The sequence below is a fragment of the Mycteria americana genome, chromosome 7 (genome assembly GCF_035582795.1).
Source record: "Mycteria americana isolate JAX WOST 10 ecotype Jacksonville Zoo and Gardens chromosome 7, USCA_MyAme_1.0, whole genome shotgun sequence".
In the NCBI taxonomy this organism is placed as follows: Eukaryota; Metazoa; Chordata; class Aves; order Ciconiiformes; family Ciconiidae; genus Mycteria; species Mycteria americana.
The window spans coordinates 44,275,967-44,298,424 of record NC_134371.1 but is presented as its reverse complement, the minus strand read 5'-3'; the positions used below and the strand labels follow the sequence as shown (position 1 = coordinate 44,298,424).

At 40.4% G+C, this 22,458-nt stretch overlaps 1 protein-coding gene across 1 annotated transcript in view; it reads right to left on the bottom strand.

The window, feature by feature from the left end:
• CRB1 (crumbs cell polarity complex component 1) overlaps window positions 1–22,458 on the bottom strand; it is a 108,718-nt gene that overhangs the window by 53,776 nt on the left and 32,484 nt on the right. The window contains exons 3-6 of the mRNA XM_075509154.1: window positions 20,671–21,255; window positions 14,544–14,739; window positions 10,943–11,082; window positions 9,519–9,701 (exon numbers count right to left, since the gene is read on the bottom strand). Coding sequence (XP_075365269.1) covers window positions 9,519–9,701; window positions 10,943–11,082; window positions 14,544–14,739; window positions 20,671–21,255 — 1,104 coding nt within the window. The remainder of the gene's footprint in view (window positions 1–9,518; window positions 9,702–10,942; window positions 11,083–14,543; window positions 14,740–20,670; window positions 21,256–22,458) is intronic.

The following is a 22,458-nucleotide window of genomic DNA, read 5'->3' as shown; positions in this document are numbered from 1 at the left end:
TTTACCAAGGGTGAATGAGAATGCCATCCCACTGCTGTGGGTCATTTGGGGATGTTTATACGTGAGAAATGGTATTTCAAAGGCGTGTAAAAATCTGTGAGAGTGAAAACGCAGTGGCTAAGCTATATAAAACCTGTAACCTCTACAGGAACAAAGTAATAAATGCAATTATAACATTTATATTTGATGCCATAGCAAGGTAACAGCAGCCTGCATACTTTAATCTTAAATAAATTTACTCATGTGTCTTGACTTTTTATCTGAATATAGGTCAGTATTCCTTGCATAACAAATATATACAGGTTTGGCATGCAAACATTACACATTTCCCACTGTCAGAAGCCATGCAATTAAAATAATTAATTAGTAATGAAGATCAGTATAAACTCTGCTTATTAACAAGCATACACATGGCATGCTGCAAATCTTGCAGAAAGGAACAAAGACAAATCTTTCATTCTTACCACAAAACAATCCAGCCAGAAAACTATGCACTTCAAAATAGAAAAGATGAAAGTTGTGGACCTTTTTAATTAGTGATCAAAGAAAGGCTTTCTATAAGCAGAGCAATAAAGTACTCTGAAGCAGCTATTATGTATGTGTTCACATATATATGTCTATATATGTGTTTATTAGCACATATGTGCGTGTGAACACACATATATACATACATGCATATGGTTCAGAACTACTTGCCCATGGGCTATTTCTGACTGAACTCCTCCAGCTTCTCCAATGTCACTCCTGAGTTCCTCCGTTATGGGGGGAAAAAGAGAAGTAATGCCTTTTAAATGTTTGGTTGTATAATTTACTATATTTCCAATAAACTGGATTTTAATGGGGTTCACAATGGTGAGATTATTAAGGCTGGTTTTGGAATCATCTGTTGAGTAAAACATTGAACTATTAAATTGGGTCATTTTGTTTATCACTTGACATTTGACCTTAAATATTCCATAAATTAGAATGTATTGAGGAAGTAAAATATATTAGTCCCATAGCACAAGTCTTCTGTTTACTGTCTGCTTGTTAAGCACTTTCTCCAGATTAGTGATAACTGTGTGATGTGTAGATTTAAAGAAAGTTCATTTCTGTTTGGGGAAAAGTTGCGCATCTGCTTGACTTTGCAATTTGACTGTAATTTGACCAGAATGATATAGGCTTATACAATCCACTGCTAAAAACCATATGCTGTAAAGTAGCTCCTGAGATGGACAATCAAATTCTTAAGAAGAGAAGCAAAGTTCTGCTGTCATTTTAGTATGTGCAATACCTTTGCTTTCACTCAGGTTTGTGCATGGTTATCACTTAGACCACACTTTAAACTCTACTTTCATTAGTCGTTTTCTTTGCCATTGGATGTATGTGTATATGCAAGAAACACCTCTCTTTAGGAAACATATAGGATCAACTGTAATGCCAGGGTGTGCTAGACACGTAGAACGAGCATTAGGATCGATATCAGGAGATACACAGCAGTTTCTGTTTATATTAGGGAAATTAAGATTACTGTTTTTTCAACAACAGGAAGAGTAGGGGAGTGAGTCCTATGTTCGGTTCCAGGCTGCATAACATGTTGCTGGGCTGGGACAAAGCAAGCAAGAAATGAAAAGGCCAGAGAGATTGTTCAATAGGGAAAGATGGAACTGAGCAGGTTCATAAGCTCAGCCAAGAGGTGGCAAAACTGCATTGTAGGAGACTATAAATATCTGAGGTATGCCAATTAAAAAGGCTAGGAAAAGTTTATTCACAGTATTAAGAAAGAAATCAAAAAGGTAAGTAGGTAGAGCCTGAAGAAAGCCCCAGAAGGAAAAGTCTTACTGGATATTTAGACTAGTTTTAACAAGTAGTCAATCATATGATGGAATGACCCACCAGGAATGAGTGTCAGGAAAATAATAGGTGCTTGAAAAGTATTATTCCTGCTGCTTTTTTTTTAAAGCACTTTCTGTCAGGTACTGGATTTAGAAATTCCTTAAATCTAAGGATGTTACCTGTCTGCGTGTTGCAAGATCTGGGAGCTTACGGATGAAAAGCCATTCATCCCCTCCTTCCCTTCAAGGAGAAAAGCTTTTCATGCTAAAAAGTGTTTATGTGCAACACTGTTTAACTCAGAGAGATGTGCCAGATTCAAAATATCCACTGCTTGCAGGCTCTGTCAATCACGTCGGACTACATTATACAACTTAACATATCAGTGTAACTAGAGAAAATAGATCATAGTAATAATGGGTCAGTTGTGAAATTTTAAAGCATAAAACTCTATACACGTTCTGAAAATAATATTGGTAGATGCTTCCTAATGTTGTAATTTCCTATATTTCTAACTCAAAAAAAACCCCAAACATCTTGACATTTGTGCATTCTTTTGGTGCTGAATAATGCAGAAGTGATGGCTGCGATCTCTTTGCATTTCCAGTGCAACTTGCAACAAGAAGAGGAGAGATACTTCTTATGTAATACATATTGCTCATGAAAAAATATACATAGGTATATCAGGGCCCTAAATGTCATTCTCAGAGTTGTAAACAAATTGTCAGGTCTGGGGGCTAATTCTGCAAAGCGTTGTCATGAAAAGTTCAAGGGCTCCTTTCTTAATTATCATTGTTCAGCTTTTACAAAATTTTAACATAGATCGTCATTGCCAGTAAAATTACTGTTTTGTCAAAAGGTTCCCTTGTACAATAGGAATAATGGGTACAAGCTGAAGTTTTCAGTAAAGCTGAATTTTATTTCATTAAAAGGAGCCCTCTGCATAGTTAGTGCCCATGCTAGGTTCATATTTTGTACCTAGGATCTGAAACTATTTCCGTCTCTACTTGGAGCACATTAAATATGGTAAGTGGATCTGATAATGATGTCCAAATGCATCCTCCATGGGTTGCTGTGAGACTCCACTGTTCATAAGGTAATGTCATACCTTATGATCATATTGGACCTTAGTCTTTTCTTCTGTTTTTCTGAAGTGGGGATAATGCTTATGTACTTCACAGTAATGACATATGACTGATTTTGCTTGTATTCATGAAATGTTCAGATTTTAGTGACGTGAAACCCAAGCTGCAGAATATTGTGGTAAATACAGAAAGATTATCTGGTGGTATCAATATCACTTCGAGATACACGCTGCCGTTTTCTGAAGTGTCTCCCACTAAATCAGAATTCTTTAACCAGTGACAAACAGTAGGTAACCATTACAACTAGGGTTGGTGCATTTAAACAATCACTCTTGCAGTCTGCTGCCATGCAGGGGGGCAAGTTGAGTCATAACAAGATTAATTTTTGCAAAAAAATGCTATTAGGCTTTCACAAAGTATCTCAAGATATACGCTGTTAAGGAAGGAGCTGTCATGAATAACACAAGTCAGTCTTAGCTGCTGTGGTGATTTATACGGCTGAAGAATGTAAAAATTACACTTTCTTGCACTAAATGGTATTTCTTACAGGTGTTGAAGAGGAGCACTACCTGCAGTAGAAATGAAATAGAAATGTCCCATGAGTTCTGTAATGGAAACTGATAAAGGAATGGCAAATTCATAAATTTCTCCAGATACAGCCTAATTTCAGTGCTGCCATCAGTGTTCTGAGGTGTGCTTCCTTCATATGGCCATTACGGTACAGAGTGTGCAAACTGTGAGTTCAACCTCAGCTTTCCTTCTGGGGGACTATCCAGAGAAAGACTAATGAGACTAACCTAACAATGAGTTTGGTCTGGGAGCTAAGCATGTGAAAAGTGATTAGTGCTTATTGCAAAGAAAGCAGCTTGATCAATAGTGAATAGAGAGACAAGCAAGAAACTAGTGAGCATGCTGCATTCTCGGAGTCTGAAACCTTTTGCAAAGCTGTCTGCCTCTTTCCCTAGAGTAGTCCACAGGCCAGGGCTAAAGCACACACTCTGTCATTCAAAGATAATATCCTGACCAGTTCCAAAAATTAAGAGAAAAGAGGAGAAAGAAGAACTCCGTGACAAAAGTAGAGGAGGAAGGGAAAACTGAGAAGGAACCAATTCTGATGACAATGTGAACAACTCCTTACTAGGATGCTACCGAGAAGAAATGTTAAATAGTATTAGAGGATAGAATCATTAAAAGCCTGCCCAAATGTTCTTTCAAGATCAGAGGCTTTAGTAGAGATGGAAAAAGTACTTTAAAGTGCTAATTGTCTTTTTTTGTGTAGTGTTTTTACAGGCAGCAAGTGCCTGCCAGGCCCTGAGGGCATCCTGTGTTGGTACAGCCCTTGCCTACACTGCTCTTGTAATGCTGGAGCTGCTACAGACTGGCTGGGAGCAGTGAGAGATGGTCCTCCTCCTCCTTCCCCCCTGTGCTTTTGAACCAGGGAATATATGGAGATCACAGAGTCTGGAACGGAGATAGGGCAGCACTGTAGAAATATCTCTAGGAAAGCAGTAACTTCTTTCCCATGCTCAGAAAATAGTGACACTTTTTCATGTTTTGCTGCACAACTGCCCAGCACCACAAAGTTGATTTTGTAAAGGAACCTTTCACAGCAGTCTAACAGTGTAAAAGGGATCCTGTACTGATTGTGAATTGAGTTTAGGTGGAAAAGACATATGTTTACATCTCTGTTACAGCCTCTCTGCAGTTCCAGAGTGGTAAGAAGCCTATAAATACATCAAGCCTTAATTCTGTTTTTCAGCGTTTCACATGTGTAGTACTTGTTTTGGAATTTCTCCTTAAACCAGCTAACCTTGAATGAGTGCTTGATAGTAGCAGCATTTTCCTTCTTGAACGTTTGCTTGTATGGGACTAATAATTAGCTAACAGTACCTCCAGACCTGTTAATTTTGAACTTGAGTGCTTGCCTTGCCTGTGGGAGAAGCCTGAGTCCCACTGAAAAGATAAGAGGTGTCCTTGACATCTTCTTAATTTAAAAATCGTCTTTTCTCTCTGTATATCCTCCTTTTTTATCCTCATTCTTTGCTTGAACAGTCTGGTCTTCTTCTAAGGTCTCAGAATCAAGAGAAAATAACCTTTTAAACTGTGATGACGGGCCATGAAATAAAGTGAATTAACCTGTTGTAATGGAGGAATGATTTGACTACTGTGGTGTGAACAGCTGAAGGACAGACAAGGAAATAAAGGAAAAAATAAAATTTGGAGTTTGGGGACAAGATGAGAACTCTGCTATTCATCTGCTTGATTTCATTTTTGTAAGACTCACGTCGCTTTATATATCTAAGAAAGATGGCGGCTCTGTGATCATTGTACTGATGGTTAAGAAGGGGATTTAAAAAATAAAGAAACCAAAAATATATGTATGCATTTTAAGCTTCCCAAGTTAGTGATAAAGTGCCTTCTATCCTACCCATTACTCATAAATAATATTTATGTCTGTATAATACTGTCACAGGCCAGGGGAGAGGAGTACAGCTGACTGAGACATAGTCTACCCTGTCATCTGCTGGGTGGTCTGGCTATAGCAGCATCTAGAGATGTGTAGGGAAATGGAAGCCCGATGCCCCTGTGTGCTTCTGTGTTTCTTTCACCCTGGCTTAAGTGCAGAGTAAGAGTCCAAATGATTCAGTTTTTAAGCACTGGTCCCATGATGTTCACAGTTCAGTATCTGGGTTGAGGTTCTCCTTAGTTAGTTGAGTGTTCAGCACTCTCCCATACTGGCCATTTATCTGCCTTCATCTTCTGGCTCCAGGAGACAGTTTCTTTCCCCCATGCATACGCCAGGAATTCAATATGCATACGACACCAGTCTGATCATATCATTTTCTCCTGCAGCAGTCCAACAGACTGGGAAAAGGGCCAAGGCCATTTAAAAGGGGAAAACAGAAAACAAGACAAATATAAACAAAAAGGCCAAAAACCACTTAGGAATTCATGAATCCAAAGGAAGCAGCAGTGCTGCTGGCACAACTGGCACATAGCTGATAACAAGACACCAGAAGTGGTAAGGTCCTCAGCAGCCAGCACTCGTCTGCATGTCAGCAGGCAGCAGGCACCCTGCCTACAAACGGGTTAGTGGGCTCTGCTCCTCTTACACTCATTCTGCTGAAGCAAAATGGATGGTCTTCATCCTTGCTAGTGACACTGTCCCACCCACCTGGGGACCGTGGGCAGCACTGCTTTTGAGGCACAGGGAGCCTTGCACACTCACCGCTCCTCAGGCTCAGTTCAATGCTGGAATGTGTCACTTGATAGACCTTGCAAGTTCAGAGACTCTTTAATTTTGACATGGTGTTAAGTTTATTACAACTTGGTGAAATAAGTCACTACCAAATGCACAGCTCTGCCCTCCTCCTTTCCCACAGGTTTTCATGAGGAAAGTGAAAAGTTTAACCTTTCAAATAACAGTCTTTTTAAAAAATGTGCAGTGCTAGAGCAATACAATATATCCATGATATGAAAGGACACAGTACTAGGGTAACTATTGCCTTTAGCTAGCAGTAACAAATCATAAGCCCTTTAAAAGAAAGCGCAATCTATTAAAAGTACTGTTGTGCTAGGGGGCCAGCAGAGCAACGTAATATAAAAAAATCTAGGGCTTGCTACTGCAGAACTATTGAGACCTCTTGAAATCTGAGTATCCCCAAACCCTTTGATTTAAAAGGGAGCTGGAGAACTTTTAACCCTTTGTAGAACCTGTGCAGGAATTTTCTGTCTTGGATCCGGGATAAGGCATATCTCCAATGGCGTCAAAGAGTTCCTAGCTGGCATAAAGTCTCCAGGCTGGGACTTTTATTTTTTATTTTTAAGAATCAAATTGTGTAAATAACGTTGGTTGCAGATTTGTTCCTTCCAAGACTTTTAGTAGGACTACTGACTATTTTTCAAGTACCTGAACGATCACCATCTAGAACAAGATACTGCCCTCACAATGCAGGGTATATGGATTATTATTTCTTCATATTACCCTGAACAGTGAAGTATGATTATAATGTTCTGCAAATGCTTTACTGAGGAAAGAGGTATAATAAAATATTGAATGTAATTTATTGAAGAAAATCTTTGCCCTGTTTCAATAGGAATCTCAGGTTTTACATCTAAAGCATATACAACTATTCAGGTGTTAAGGCTGGAAGAACTCCTGACCTACAGCCACAGAAATGTAGGACTTTGGCTGTCAGTGGGATGTACTGATACCCAGATGAAAGGATCTGACTTTTTTTCCAGCTGACTGTTAGTTCATATACATTAGATAAGCACCCATATACTGATCCTGATCAGGGATTCATCTGCTACCTTGAATCATACTACTGCTACCAGCTCTAATCCTAAATCTTCCTTAATTCCCATTAAAACATGTGGTTTATTCATCATGAATTTGGCTATAATTAGAGAAATTACTTATCACCATCAGAAGTTAATGTTTCCACTCCTCCTTATAGACTTTTTGTGTCAACGCTTCTGACATACAAGGAGGCTGAGGCTCATTTTGAGATTCCACTTCCAGATTACCTGGGGGAATGAGAAAGGCCAGAGAGAAATGCGCAGTGCTACTGGGAGGACTGGGAGATTGGTTGCGTTTTACCTAAGGGCTGTTGGAGCAAAGCCTGGGAGCCTAGGATGCTAAGTGCCAGTTAGAGCAATCTTGCTGTTTTCTCTATTAATATGTAAATTGCTTGACTGCGTTGTATCTCACACAGGCCAGCAAGAAAAGAGTTTAAAATTTAGGCCCTGCTGAAAAACAAAGGCAGGGAAGGAGCTGACAAGGGTAGCACGATTAACCTTGTTTTTCCATTATTTTGCAGCATGTTACTGAATGACATCTCACATACAGCTTTTACAGACATCCCTGTTAAAGATTACGTTCTTCATGCCTCCAGCTGCCTGGGCACACTGTTTGGTAAGAATAACTACTTTGTTTTTTTCCTAATGAAGGTTATATATAGTATCCAACAGGTATGTGGATAACTAAACTTACATAAGGTTTTAAAAAATGTAATGTAATTTGTATGTGAAGTCAGCAGAAATTTCAGGGTCTCCAAGACTTCTCTCAGTTGTGCTTTGGGGAGTCCTGCATTGTGATTTAGGAGCTTACCTATTGAAAAAATTGATTTAAGATTAATTGACTTAAATAGATTCTGACACTCTTTTTTCAGACTGATTAGAATCTGTCGGTACATGGGTCCACTGACTCCCTGGGGAGTAAAAGAGTCCTCCATGCGAAGGAAACCAGCAGAATCATGACCCAAATTAGGCAAACAAGCCAGGTGAAGGCAATTGATATGGAAGTGGGAGGATAAAGGATGATGATTAAACAAGGGAACACCTTCTGGGTTGTGTGACAGAGCACAGGATTTTTTAAATTAGGGCAAGAGGGGAGGAAAAGAAACTTGAGAGCTGGATATCACTGGAAGGAAGCGAAGAGAAAGAAGTGGCATGTGAAGAGGTAAGGGTGCTTAGGATAGTCTGGGGGATATCGCAAGCCTTAGTAGAAGCCTCATATTATACCGTCTTAGGTAGAACAAAAGTACAACAGCAACACTTAGTGACAGGATAGGGAAGGACAGTTAAGGGGAAAGGATGGAACAAAAGCAAACAAGTCTCAATGCCAGTTTGAAGAAAAATAAATTGGGAATTCAGAGTGAAAGCTGTGCTCTCCACATACTTTTCGTCTCTGCTATGTTGGAGACTTCAGTTGTGCTACTCACTGGGAGACACAGGCAGGAGATGAATTGAATGAGAAATTGAAGACTGTTAAATTAATCTAGCTATGAAGTATTTTTTCCTTCAGAACAAAAAAAAGGCATGGAGTTGACAGAAAAATACTGTAAACCTAGAAGTGTACAAGCGAAACCCAACTTGTTTCTGGCTGTGCTAAATAGTGTAGGCTGTGTTAAATGTAAATCTCAACACATGTTCTTTCTTAGGATTACAGGTATCTGTAATTTTGATAGTTTTTTTTCCTTGAGAACACAGCTATGCACACAATTTGAAATTATTTTTCATTTAAGCTGTAGAATATCACCAATATGCTACACTGCCGAATTTACACAAAATGTTGCCTTGTGCTCAGCTGAAGAAGTGTTCCTGCCAGTCCCCAGTGCTGCTACGTAGAATTACATGAGGACAGAGACACCAAAAGCTTGAGAGTTTTCACGGTTGTTTTATGAAAATACTCTCTTATTTATTATTCATTGTTTTCATGCATGTAATATAACACCTGTGCGCAGTGAATGTCAAACTCACGATAAAACACCCACTAACTGAAGTTTATGGCATAATTCAAGCAAATGGGGTTATGAGCGACGAAGCTTCCTAGACAAGACCGTGGAAGAGACCACGTCTCCCTCCTGCTGCCTGGGCTGCCGTAGGGGCTGTACCTGGAGCCTGCTACTCTTTTGCTACGTTCACAGCTTGTGCAACCAACTCCTTTTATTCCATACAAACCATTACTGAAACGTGTGTCTGGTGACCACCAGAGGGACCCTTTGCGCTATGGCACCTGAAAACACGTAACTTTTTGAAAGATTTATTTACAGCCAGGCCTAAGCAACAGCACACTGCGGCACGTCGTTTCCTAAGCTTTCACCAAAGGAGGCTTACCGGTAAAGCCGGGCTTACAGCTACAGATATAGCCCTCGGCCTTGTCGTAGCTGAAGGCCGGCGGCAGGCCTGGGACGCTCCCGTAGTGGCCGGCCCAGGAGCGCTCCACGCAGTCACCGCCGGAGAGGCAGGGGCTGCTGCTGCACTCCCCGATGTCCTCCTCGCAGCGGGAACCTGCATAGCCTGCGGAGAGCCGCGAGGAGAAGGCATTTAACTGATGTGCTAGCCAGTCGTTCCAGACCTGAAAATATTACTGTGAATATTAGATGCGCTTGGTTTCAGACTCTGCCATGTGCTAAAAGATTCCCTCCGCTTCTGGAAGGTGCGAACGTTTCCTTGCAGCTCTCTGTCAGGGCTCAGCAGCAGGATATTGCTACGGCTATTCTGCAATAGCTAGCTGAGCTTTGCTGTGCTCTACAGGCTTTGGTATTTTTTTAGGAAGTAAGGTGGAGATCTGCGTGGATGACAAGGTCCTGCATTGTGGTGTAGGTACGTTCTCAGGTTGTGTGAAGTTTTCCTTTTGCATCACCTCCCTATGACAGAGGAGGGCAGGGAGTATAAATTATTTCGTATTTTTAAAGCGCTTTATCTGGAGTTTGAAGTGCCACAAAACTCCCCGATATCTGGAAAACGCTAAGGACTCTGTCTAATCTTTCCATTTCTAATGCACTGAGGACTGTGTAGTCCAACACCACTGTGGCATTTACTCCTCGCAGTGCGCTGTGTTCTTGTGTCCTCAGTAAGAACACGCAAGTTAAACTTTCTAGAGAGGCTTCTTGTAGTTAGTCCGCATGCTGAAAGATTCACAAAGGCTCTCAAAGAGCAGCGTCTCTGTCCCCACTGGGGCTGTGGGAGCATTTTTGCAAACAGCTGGATATGCAAGCATTGCTCGTAGAGGAGAACGCAGCCCAGTGTGTTTCACCCCGCACTGCTAGACAGAAGAACTCGCATTGGTGATATGAAGGAGACAAGTTTCCCAATGTAACACCTAGTTTAATTTTTATTTATAAACAGACAATATTTTGCATTGAAACATAAGTTTTTAGACTGATTTAAAGGTCATGTTAGTGAAGAGTAAAAAATGGTCAGCTGCAGCAGTGATTCATTTATGTATCACATGGGTTGAAGGACTAAGCAACTGGAAGATGGATCCCAACTTTGACTTATCTCCTGTCTTTACACCATAATACTGGCACTATTGTTTTTGCCAACTTCTGCTGTGCAGGGAATTCCTTAGCTGGAAGACAGAGCAACTTACCCATAGGGCTCTGACTCGTGATGAGGAGTGAAGCCCGTCTAAACATAAGCCCATAGAGTATTTTTAAAGTTATATAGCTTCAACCTTTTATTGTATCAGCAAAATAAATGAGGACATATCTACTACACAAGGAAAGAGAGTGTTTATAGGAGAACTTAGAGCTTACCTGGCCAACAGTGGCATGTGTAATTGTCAGCATTGTCCTCACAAGTGCCGTTATTGTGGCATGGTTGTGACCAACATAAGGGAGTTAGGGTCTCACAGTGTACCCCCATAAATCCAGTACCGGTACAGTTGCAGCTGTACCTGCAACACAGAATGCAATGGTCACTGTAGCTGGAAGTCAGGAGATCTGGGCTTTGTTCCCAAACCTACGCAGACTTCTTGTGTAGCCTTGGCTAGCCGCTTGCACAATTGAGACCAGGCTCGAGACCACCATCCGGTGCTCTAGGAGAAACCATTGGGAACTAACAATGAGCTTTTTCCTGAAATATGTGATTTTTGTCTGGGGAAAAAATATGCTTGTGAAGTCAAATTGGTTTTGACAGATCATTTCTTCTAAGAATTATTGATTTATTTTTTTTTCTTTTTTCAGTTTTGGGGAAAAAAGTTTCTGACAATTCCAGTGTAATTTTTGTATGTTTAACGTTATTCACAAATGAAAAGGGAAGAGGCAGTAAGTGTGTTAGTATCCCTTTCTCTTGGACTGATAGATATTGAATTGGCCAAACAGTAAGGCAATTTCTGTTCCTCGACTAAGTGAGGTTTTCTCTTTGACAAAAACCAATATTTTTTGTTGTTAGGTTAGTACAAAAATGTCAATTGCTTGCATAGTTCCAATAACAACAGTAATACAAGCTTCATTTTGATAGCAATGTTACTTTTATGGGTTTAGAAGTAAACAAGCTAGTATATGTAAGTGAACAATGTGCAGGTAATCAGTAACGTCTGGGGTTTTTTGTTTGTGGTTTTTTTCAGGTGAGCTAGTTATTATAAAATACATAACTCCTATGCCCAGGTCATAATGTATAAGGTCAACTTGTACATGTCATAAGAAAAGACAGGCCTTTGCATGATAACTATGTTAAATGTGCATGCTTGGATGATCTTTGTCTCATAATAATTATCAGAAACAAAAATTTATTCTTGTATTGTTTTATTTTAAATTAAAATGATACACTGGTTATTGTACAATTGAAATCATGGGGAATCTTGCTGAATGAGAGGTAAGTATACTTATTTGATAATTTCTGTGCTTAATATCTAAGTCTTAGACTTGGAGTAAATATACGGAGGGAAAGTGAAATTGTTGAACATAAGGGAGCATCAGAGAACAACTGGCTCCTGCAGTCTAATGAACCAAAAAGCGTAAACATTTTACCACCCTATTTAAGTTTACATAAGCAGAAACTTCTGGCAGGCCAGTTTATTACTAGTGTATGGATTATTCTTAAATCAAAATCAGAGATGACTTAGACCAGGTGGCATTTGAATGTAGGATATAAAAAGTAATGAGGAAGATGTGAATCAGAAAAATAATTTTCCTTCCGAGGTATGTTCTCAAAACAGAAGTCTCTTTCTCTTGCTGTATTTTTCCCACATTTCTTCCATGTGCCTTCAGTTTGGTGCTGTTCAGCTTTGTGGTGAAAGATTTTTTTTTTTTCTGCCTTAGTCCACACTCCTTTTTCCCTTTGGTCCGGAATGAAGGAGCAGTGAGGAATATTCACAACTCGCTGCTTAATGTGAAGCTCCACCTGTGTGCCTTTTTTCTCAGGTATCTTCAAGTGTTTGGTGTTGCCGTCGACCTTCAGGAATTCTGGTGGGTACCCTGCTTGTGGGCCGGCTGTGACTGAGCAGGCAGATGGCTTTTTCTATTAAGAGTGATACTCTTAGATATTCTACCTAACATTTTTTGGCCTTCTTGTTTCATGTTCTCACAATATGCAGAAAGCAATATGTGCAGATGTTCTTTCCTATGCAATGAAAAGACCATTGAAGGTCCTGGGAATATTTCCTATGGAAAAAAGGCTTGAAGCATGCAGAGGTATCCTCTGTGCTTGCGCACACCAGGTTTCATAGGTTCAACTAAGGCACCTCTAAATCGTTGAATTTAAATAAGAAATGTGCAATAATGTGAAACTGGTTTTTTTAAGAGAACAAGTTATACTTTGTTGCATTCATGAAACCTCACTGGAAGAATTGGTCTGAAATTGGGGAGATAATTTGGTTTGGTGTTTGTATTTTTGGCTTTAAATGCTAAATCTGTTGCCTCTCACACTTCTGTGAGAGCTGGTGGCACACAAAAAAGCCTCAGCTGTACTGTAGCGTTAGTCAGAAAAGGAAAACTACTGTTTAAAGACTACAATCCTTCATTTAACCCCAAAAATACACAAAAGGAAGGAAATTGCTAGACACCCTTCTGTTTTGAATTGCTTTGTTGTCCAGTCCTTTTCATCATGTAACAAATGTGGAAAAAGCTCCAATCGTTCTCCAGATATCCTGCAGTATTACAAGCCAATTAAAATTGCTCTTACATGTACCTCAGCTTTAAAAGCTAGGGGAAAAATGAATAGGATTAAGTCTGGCCTGAATGAGTACTCCAGTTGCTCACCTCATGCATGTATCCTAAAAGGCTTGCAGGTTACTAAGTGGGTCTGCTGTGAACTAGTTGGGTGCAAGGTGACCTCCCTCTCCCTGCTGTCATGCTTTAGCTACAGTGGAAAATAGTAAATTGCTTTGTCCTGTTCAGAGTAATACAGCACTGCTGAGAAGGAGCTCCACAAGGTTGGTGCCACGTCACCACACTGTACAAAAGCTCATTCCCAGAACATGATCTCTTCCCCCTCTCATTCAAGGCAAGCATGCCTTTCGCTGACATGATTCTTGGACTGATGTTTGCAGCACTAAAATGTTCAAAACTGCTTTGTAAAAGCTGGAAAATACACAGTAGAGGACAAATACTGGCAAAGGGAGAGCCTGCATGAATATGCTTATGAACTTTCAGCTTTTTTTTTTTATAACATAGACTTGAGCTTATACATATACACTTTCAGTTTTGGGAATCTCATGCTGAGTATGCAAAGCCAGTATTGGTGAATGAATGCCAGAGCTCTGGCTGCCTGGGCTGTGCTTGGACCTCTGTGTAGGACTATTAATATCAGGTGGAGAAACTTACTTTTCTGTTGCCTTGTATTCTCTTTATTTATTTTTTCTTTGTCCATGGACTGCAGGTTGCTTTGAATAAGGAGCTGTTGTCCTATGTGCCTGTAAAGTTCCTGACACATTTCCTAATGATATCTATTACTATGGTTACTATTATTACAATTTTCCTCTGCCTCTCTCTTCTAATGCTTCTGTCTGTCAGTGTGGGCAGCTGCTGTTGGCAAATTCAATTTTATACACTCTTACATCTCTCTTGGAAACTAAAGTTTGATGAGCATTAGAAACAGAATTCATCTGTAAATGACACTCCTCAGGGCCAGACAAACAACACTTTGTAAATATTTAAAGTAAAAGTACAAATGTGAAAGACATACCACTTGATCAGTCTTTGCCATAAATGTTTTGTTGTCCTACTGGCTCTGACACCAGACTTGCATTCTTTAATTCTTTTCAAATTTGAAGTTAAATCAGTGCAGGATCAAGGAGTGAAATCCACAATTTGAAATTGAATCAGCTACCTGGCGGTGCCGGCTCCTGTAGCATTCCCATCTGCAGAGGAGCTAATAGCACCTCACATTAGCGTTACCCAGCTGTAGAAGACGTACCCGTTGGCATTGTCTGTGCACTGTCCCCCGTTGAGGCATGGCCAGCTGACACACTCGTCAATGTTGGTTTCGCAGAGGTCTCCGAGGAAGCCCGGTGCACAGGAGCAGGCAAAGCTCCCCAGGGAATCCCAGCAGGTCGCACCATTCAGGCACGGCTGTGATAAGCACTCATCTATTTCCAGCTCACAGTTTGTACCTTCAAAAGCAAAGAAAACAAGCAAATCCCAAACTTAGAAGTACGATATTCACCTTATCTTTTTTTTTTAAGTAATTGTCTATTATTAAAAGGTATTTCCTCCTCAATGTTCATTGCAAGACTATTCTTTTCAAGGCTTGGGAGAATTTACAAAAGAACAAACCAGCTGTTATTCACAAGAATAGGTAGAATAACAACTTTTTATGTTAGCTTGAACATGGAAACAGAAGGAACTAATATTCAGATTATCCAAACCATGCTACTATCATATTTATATAATACAGAAGTGACTAGTAATTTAATGATCTTAGAAGAGTCCATTTAAAGCTGCATAGTTAATTGAATTCATTGGAAAGCTGTCTGCTTAGCTGTGTTTTATTGCTTAATTTTTTTAAGATTTAGCAATGTGTAAATACATTAGTCTATGATGCCAGGTTTGCAACAGGTCAGAATCTTGGAGCTGCTCTTCAGAGATAATGGATGGAACTAAATCAGTACTAATAGTAGTTTACAGCTATTTATGATAGTTGGCAGGTTAAATATACACTCCTTTTTTTTTTTTTATCTCTAGCACAGTCCAGGAGATACTAAGAAAATTTTATAACGAATGCCTTGCAGTTCCTGCTTTGATTATTTCAGGGTTTTGTATGCTTATGCACTTATTTAGTATTTTGAGTAATAGTGATTTTTTTTTAAATAATTTTCACCTGCCAAGTCAATTTGTTTTAACAGCTACAGCATCAGCCACAAAACAGGCAAAATGGCAAATTATAATGAAGAAGCTGCTTTTAAGTGGACTTCCCTATCTTTTATTTGTCTTACCAAAGTAGCAGTAGTATTGTAAATAGTTTTTGGGGGAATTTCCTACTTGAAAGAGAATTTGAAGCCCTGAGAATGGGTTCCATTTTTTTGGAGAGGTGAAGTTTTCAGTACAAGATGATGGGGCAGGCTTTCAAAAGATGGGAACAGACATTTTTTGATGATGGGTATTGTCTTAGCAATTTATTTAGGAGCTCACCTCTAATTCTTTCTTTATACTGTTTTTGCCATCTCTGTCGGGCTGTGAAATTTTTGCATTTTCAGAATATTTTTCTCAAAACACTTAGATTGCTAATATTTAGCACTGTTACTAATTTATTGGTGATTACTAATTTATTTTGACCCTTTTGAATGTAGAATCTTAAAAAAAATTAAAAATCCATATTCTAGACAAATACCTGGAAATATCTTAAAATATCACAAGAAAATTTGAGGATGTTAGCTCATAGCTATTTTCCATTGCATTTAAACACAAAAGTGCAAGTTCATCTTTCTAGTAGTTATGAAATATTATTGCTGTAGCTTTAGAGAATATATTTTTATAGTTTCTTGAGACCACATATAGAACACTGGATGGGTGAAGTCGCCGGTCCTGTGCTTCCAGTTTAAGGTTCACTGATTCGGCTAGCCACTACTTTCAGCAGGAGCCTGCCACGAGACCCTAGCACAGGAATGCTCTCTTATGGCTTTATGGTAATGTACATTACATCCAGATAGAGTGAGCAATCCCTCTGTGGTCATTGCCCTGTGAATTCACTGTAATTGTAAACAGTGTGTTTGCAGAAGTATGTCTAGTGACCGTAAATCTGCCAGAGCTTGTTAACAGCTTACTGCGAACACTAAAAATCATGTGACAAAACAAGCCCTGTTCAACTGATCCTCAGTTCAGCCAAATTTAAAACTACAGGCCTGAGAACAGCCTGATGATTAACATGAGAACATAGCGTTGTTGTTTTGGTTCATGTCTTTAATCTATCAAGCCCAGTAACCTGCCTTCGGCAATGTTGCCTCAGAAGAAAACTTCTCTCTGTATAATGCATCCAGCCAATGCGATATGCCATGCAAACGGGAGGAATTCCTTCCTAGCCTCTACTGAATCTCCTGTCAGGCTTTCTTATATGTGAAGAAGAGAGACGAAAAGATTAGATCTGCATTTGCACCTCAGTCTAACATTCTGTTGTAAATATGCTGTATGCCAAATATCATATGCCAGAAAGTAAAAAAAGCACCAACAAGCCCTGCCATGGTTATTGCATGGGGCTAGAGCATCAAGAGCAAAGGCGTCCTGTCCTAGAGCAGGCAGAGTGTTTTGGCAGATGCTGAACCACACAAGTGGTTTGAATTGAAAGACTGGGCAGGTGGATATAAGTGATATTTATGACTTTTGCGGTTTCTTTGAAGAACTAAAATTATTTCTTATACTGCTTGCTTTTTAAATGAGTCCTACTGTGCACTTCTTTGTACAGCCTCAGTCAATAAAAAGTAAATGCGGGCGAGGATGGAGATACAGCCAACATTTTCAGACTTGCCTGCCTACAGATATATTATAAAGTCACCTTCTGGACAACGATGCTGGAGGTTTGCAGGCTCAGTGTAGTTCCAGGTGGACCTACGTGTTCTTAGTGTGGCTGAAAATTGGTATCCAGGTCACCAGTTCCACTCTCCTGCGCTGTAGTGCTGTGCTTGGGCACAGCAGGTACAGAAGACTGTCCCAAAATTCCTCAATCTGTTTATCTGTTAGTAATCTTACATGCTGTCATCTGGATGGAGATAGCTATTTTTGAAGCACCAGCTTTGAAACGGCAGGAAGAGAGTTCATAAAAAAAACTAGATAGAGGGAAGAGTTCAGTTTCTTGGAGCAAGGCTTGTCCTTTTTGCACACAGGTCTGTACAAACCACCAGTTACCTGCATGCATGCATAGACATAAGATGTTACAGGTCTTGCAACACTGCACTAACCAGAAGCAATTAGAGGAGAACAGTGGGGCTAAATCTAATCAAGGGTTTCAGCGCTGGGAAGTTAGCAACTGCAACAAGTACTCTCTGGATGTATGTGCCCTCTGCTAATCTTTATTTTGAAAACCCTTTGAAATGTGTCCAGTACTGCTGGGATCCTCTCACATCACAGTCTTGTGGTTAGGAGTCTCAGCAGCAAGCTGATAACCGGGGCTGAATCCTCTGCTCAGGCTGGCTAGGGCGTGAGGGGAGCGCTGGTTTGAAACTTGAAAGTTGGGGAAGGAAACAGACCTTCCACTTTGTTGGCAATTGCTGTTGGATGGACAATGCCATTTGCTATCAATACCCACAGTGATACTACCATGAGCTTGTTGGGAAATGAGATCTGTACTTGAGGTACTTCATCCCATGGTAGAGGCTGCTGTGCCTCTGCTTGCCTTTAAGCGCCTACGACTTATGATGCATCTACTCTAAATACTTGCATGGCGTACGTATTGTTAAGAATACTGCATATTCTTAGATGGATTCTTAGATGGATCTGCAAGATCCATCAGGAATAATTTCTTCGTATTGTACAGAGTTCATCCCAGCTATGGTTACATCATAGTAAAAGGCATTGCACCAAGAATTAATCTAGCCCATTGTACCTATTGTGCCTATCACTGAAACGCTTTCTGCTGCTCTTGTCTTGGGCTAAGACTGGTTTTTGGAACTGCCATGCACCCCTGATAGTTCATACTAAAATATTCACTGGCAACAGAGGACTGGCTTCATCTGTGTCCAGCAAGGTAATTAACATACCTATCTGTGGGTAATAACAGGCTCTTACACCATGCTCTGCTGAGGTGAATTAAAAGCAAGTGCAATTAGTGCAATGGAGGAAAAAACGCATTTGATTAAGGTAGCCAGCAAAACTTCAACAAACCAATTGAGCTTCATTACTTAACAGCTGCGTGACACATGTCTTGTAAATAATTTCACACATGCAGAGCATTATCATAGAAACTGGGGATTTCATGCTAAATTTTCCACTCTTTGGCTCTTGGTGCATTTTAACCTCTTCCATTTGTGTAAGAATTATGTGTGACATTTCTCAGCTATTTTAAGAAGTGCTGCAGCATACCAATCATACAAAATAGCAGTCGTAGTCCATGAAACAAGTAGCAACCGCAGCCAGTAACTCAAGCATTTGGTTAACGTTACTGCTGTAGATTTACTGTACATTCTCTACCTACATATCAAGATATATAACCTTTCTAACATCTTAGGGAAATGAGATGAGGCTGGATGACTTCCCACAGTAATTCATGGTGTCAGGCCAGGATAATAATGGTTGGCAAGATCCCCTGACAGAGTAAATGAAGGTTTTTATTGCCAGTGGGGAAACCTCAGGGCTTTCATCTAGTAATCCCTCTGCATTGTGCATTTAGTGCAACTCACAGCAAGGTGCAGAAAAACAATGAAAAAGAATGCGTCTGATAAATCATTTTGTTAAGTAGCCTTTAAAAGCTGGTGTTTTACTGCTGAAGGAACAGTCCGCTACTCCTTTATAGAATTATTATGATTAGTCTCTTTGCTGCTGGAAGCAGTGTCGGAGCTGCATGTCAAAACACTGCAGCCTCTTCTGCTTTGTATTTTAGCCCTCTTCTCCTTCCTTGGCTCTCTCCTCATTTCTTAACTCTGCTTGTGCGGAGTGCAGAGCACTCAGTGACATTGCTTGATTTTTGGTGAGAGCAGAGAGCATCAGCCTGGGAAACAGCAGAATGTCGTGATGAAAGTGGAGCAACTCCAGCAGAGTGAGTTTCCTCCAGCAGTTTGTGTTGATCTAAATCTTCATTTCTTTTTGTTTGGGCTTTACTATTTTATTATGTTTTCTCTCTGTCTCTAAGGTGTATGTGGTGCCTCTTTCAAACTAAGTTCCCAGGCTATAGATCCAGGCCTGGACCCCACTAACAGTGCCAGTTAAACAAATACAGTTTCCTGAATAAAACAGGAGGTCTGGGTTGAGTCCGATCATTGCAGAGTAACCATGCTGGCTGTTAATAGGTTTTTCCTTCCTTCTGCTCTTCAGCTTTCCCCTGGTTGTGTAGTTTTCTCCTCAGCTGGCCTGGGCTCAGACACCCGCTGGCAGCAGCGGGGTGGCGGGAAGGTAACAAGTTTCCTTCAAATAACATTCTCTGTGCTCATGAGGGATATTAACCAAGGGCTGGTTTCCAGCGAGTGCTGTGTCACACACGGGAAATCTGCTTTTTACCTCTGAATTCCCCTCCTGCATGGGGATTTGGGGATGGAGCTGTAAACCACATCTCTTATTTCTTATTCATTTGAATCACTTGAAGCAATAGCTGGTTTTTCCCCCCTTTTGCTGTATGATTCTTTTTTTTCTTTGTTTACCTGACTGGCAGTCTATCACTAAAATGCCTCCCCTTTTCTCCTTTTAATGATTCAGTGTGCTACCTCTTGCAGTCCTACCCCCGAATACAGCTTTGAAATTTGAAGGGAGCTGTCCCCCGCAAGGATTATATGCTCTCCAGTAGAGGAAGTATGCAAGAAAAATCACACCCGTACCTTAAAAATGGAGCCACATAAAATGGGATTATCAAAAAATGAGCAGTTTGGGAACCTGATAATACTTTTCTTTCTATTTAACTTACATCATGTTCTAGTTGCAAATGAGTCCTCTGTTTCTGGGAAGGGCAGAGGAGAGGAAGTTAACATGAAACATCTAGGTTTAAGAGTACAGTTTGTCGTGATTAGCAAAGCAAGCAAGTCTAATTAGATCTAATTTTTAACCCTGTCAAACAGGTTTTGTCTGAGGACCAAAAACTATGCATAGCACTCTGAGGACAAGCATTTTGAGAATGTTTCTTTTAAAAGGGAAGTTAACCTAGCCCTGTGACATAGCTTGATGTTCACAAAACTGCTCTGTAGTTTTTGGTAAATGTGAGATTTCTTTAATCCTTCTCTATCTGATGTGAGTAGTTCACAGTGATAAGGTAACCCATAATGCACCAACAGTCACTGTTGCCCAAGCTGAAGGCAAAGTGGTAATACAGATATGACTAAAAAGGTGTGTGGGTGGGGGAGTTGAACTTGGAACATGAATTGTGATGGTTTGCCACGATGCAAAGAAAAAGATGTTTTAATAGTGCTTACCTGTGTACCCAAGCGGACAGATGCAGACATACTGTCCTACCTGGTTGAGACACGTTGCCCCGTTCAGGCACGGATCTGACACACATTCATTCACTTCCAGGTCACAGTGCTTGCCTTGGTAGCCTGGGACGCAGTAGCAGGAGTATTCATCAACTCCATCCCTGCACACTGCTCCGTTGTGGCACGGTTCAGAAATGCATTCGTCAAAATCCATTTCACAGAGTGCACCTGTGTATCCTGCGCTACAAAGGCAGGTGGGCCCAGCCAGGCCATTTTGGCAGGTGCCTCCATGCTCACAAGGGTTTGTGTCACACACACTGACGGCTGTTTCACAGGTAGGTCCATTATACCCAGCAGGGCACTCGCAAGTAAAGCTGAGGTTTCCAGCAGAGCTTAAACAGGTAGCATTTTGAAGACAAGGGTTTGAGGAGCAAGGATCAGAGGTTTTATTGCAGAGTTCCTCCATAGTGTCCACTGATACGTCTGCACAACGACAAGTATCATCTTTACGACCAGCAATGCACGTAGAGCTCTTTTGGCAAGAGTTTGACAGGCACCTGGAATCGTTCCTCATGCAAAGTGATGCTAGAAAGGAAACACAAAAAATCCTGAGGACTTCCACAGCACTGGGAGTAAACAAGAGTGAAAGAAGTGCAACTCTTAATGCAACTGTGTTTCAAAACCAACACCTCCAATTGTTGGCTTGTTGAGAAGAAAACAGGGCTGGTTACTGTGTGACACATATCAGTAGACTAATAAAAGTCAAATGAAAACAATTATGAAAATATGAGTAGGTTGTAATTTCCTGTTCTCGCCTCTTCCAACAACCATGGCCTGGAGTGTCAGGATTGCTTAACACTATATTAAGAGTAAAGTTGCAACACTATTGGTGGTTGTCAACAGATATTCAACAATATGGAATGCATTTAGGTATATTTAAGACAAATTTATTTTTTTTTACTAGAAGAAGGGGTTGAGCCACATTTTTCAGTTCAATACCACTTTGTATTCTTTTTGTGGTGGAAGTTTTTTGTATTAGATTTCAACAAAGCTAAATGACTTGGATGCAGTTATAGCTCAAGTAAGTGGTTCAAACCATCATGCACTTTGATTTTAACTTCCTGATTATAAATAGCAGTTTGACAGTGGTACAGCATTTCCACCACAAAGAATCTCCCAAACACCTGAGGTTCAAAATAGTCCTCTGAGAGCCTTCCAGCCTCTGCAGCTGAAAGGACATGGTGAACACGGTGTAAACATGTTCCTTACTCTCCAGGAACTGAGCTCCTGCCAGTAATTAAAGGCCACTTGGAGCTGCCTTACTATAAAGACTGGCTGACAATAACAATAGCTACTTCTCACTTCCCACTCAAGGAGGAGCAAGCTGTTCCCAGCATTGTTCATAACCCATCACTGAGAAACACTGATAGAGTTAAAGCAGTGAAAGTAGTGAAGGATGTTCTTTCTAGTAAAAGAAAACAAGAATTTTGCCATGAAACTGTATAATTTTAAAAATCGTGATTAATTGTCTCCATAACAAAATAAATGGCTGTATTCAGGTAAGCATAGCATACATATGTAGGTATACACCTGCTGCCTTAAATTCAGTGTTAGGCATACTAAGAAATAGCAGCAAGGTGCCAAATACTGAGTGCCTGAGGTAGGTGTGTTGACTTGGGCTGAATCCTCTGCAATCACAGCTTCACTGCCAGCAATATCAAGTGAGCTAGACTGAAGCTTGTGTACTTTTATGTGTGCTATAATCAGGTCTCCCACATGCAGCACAGA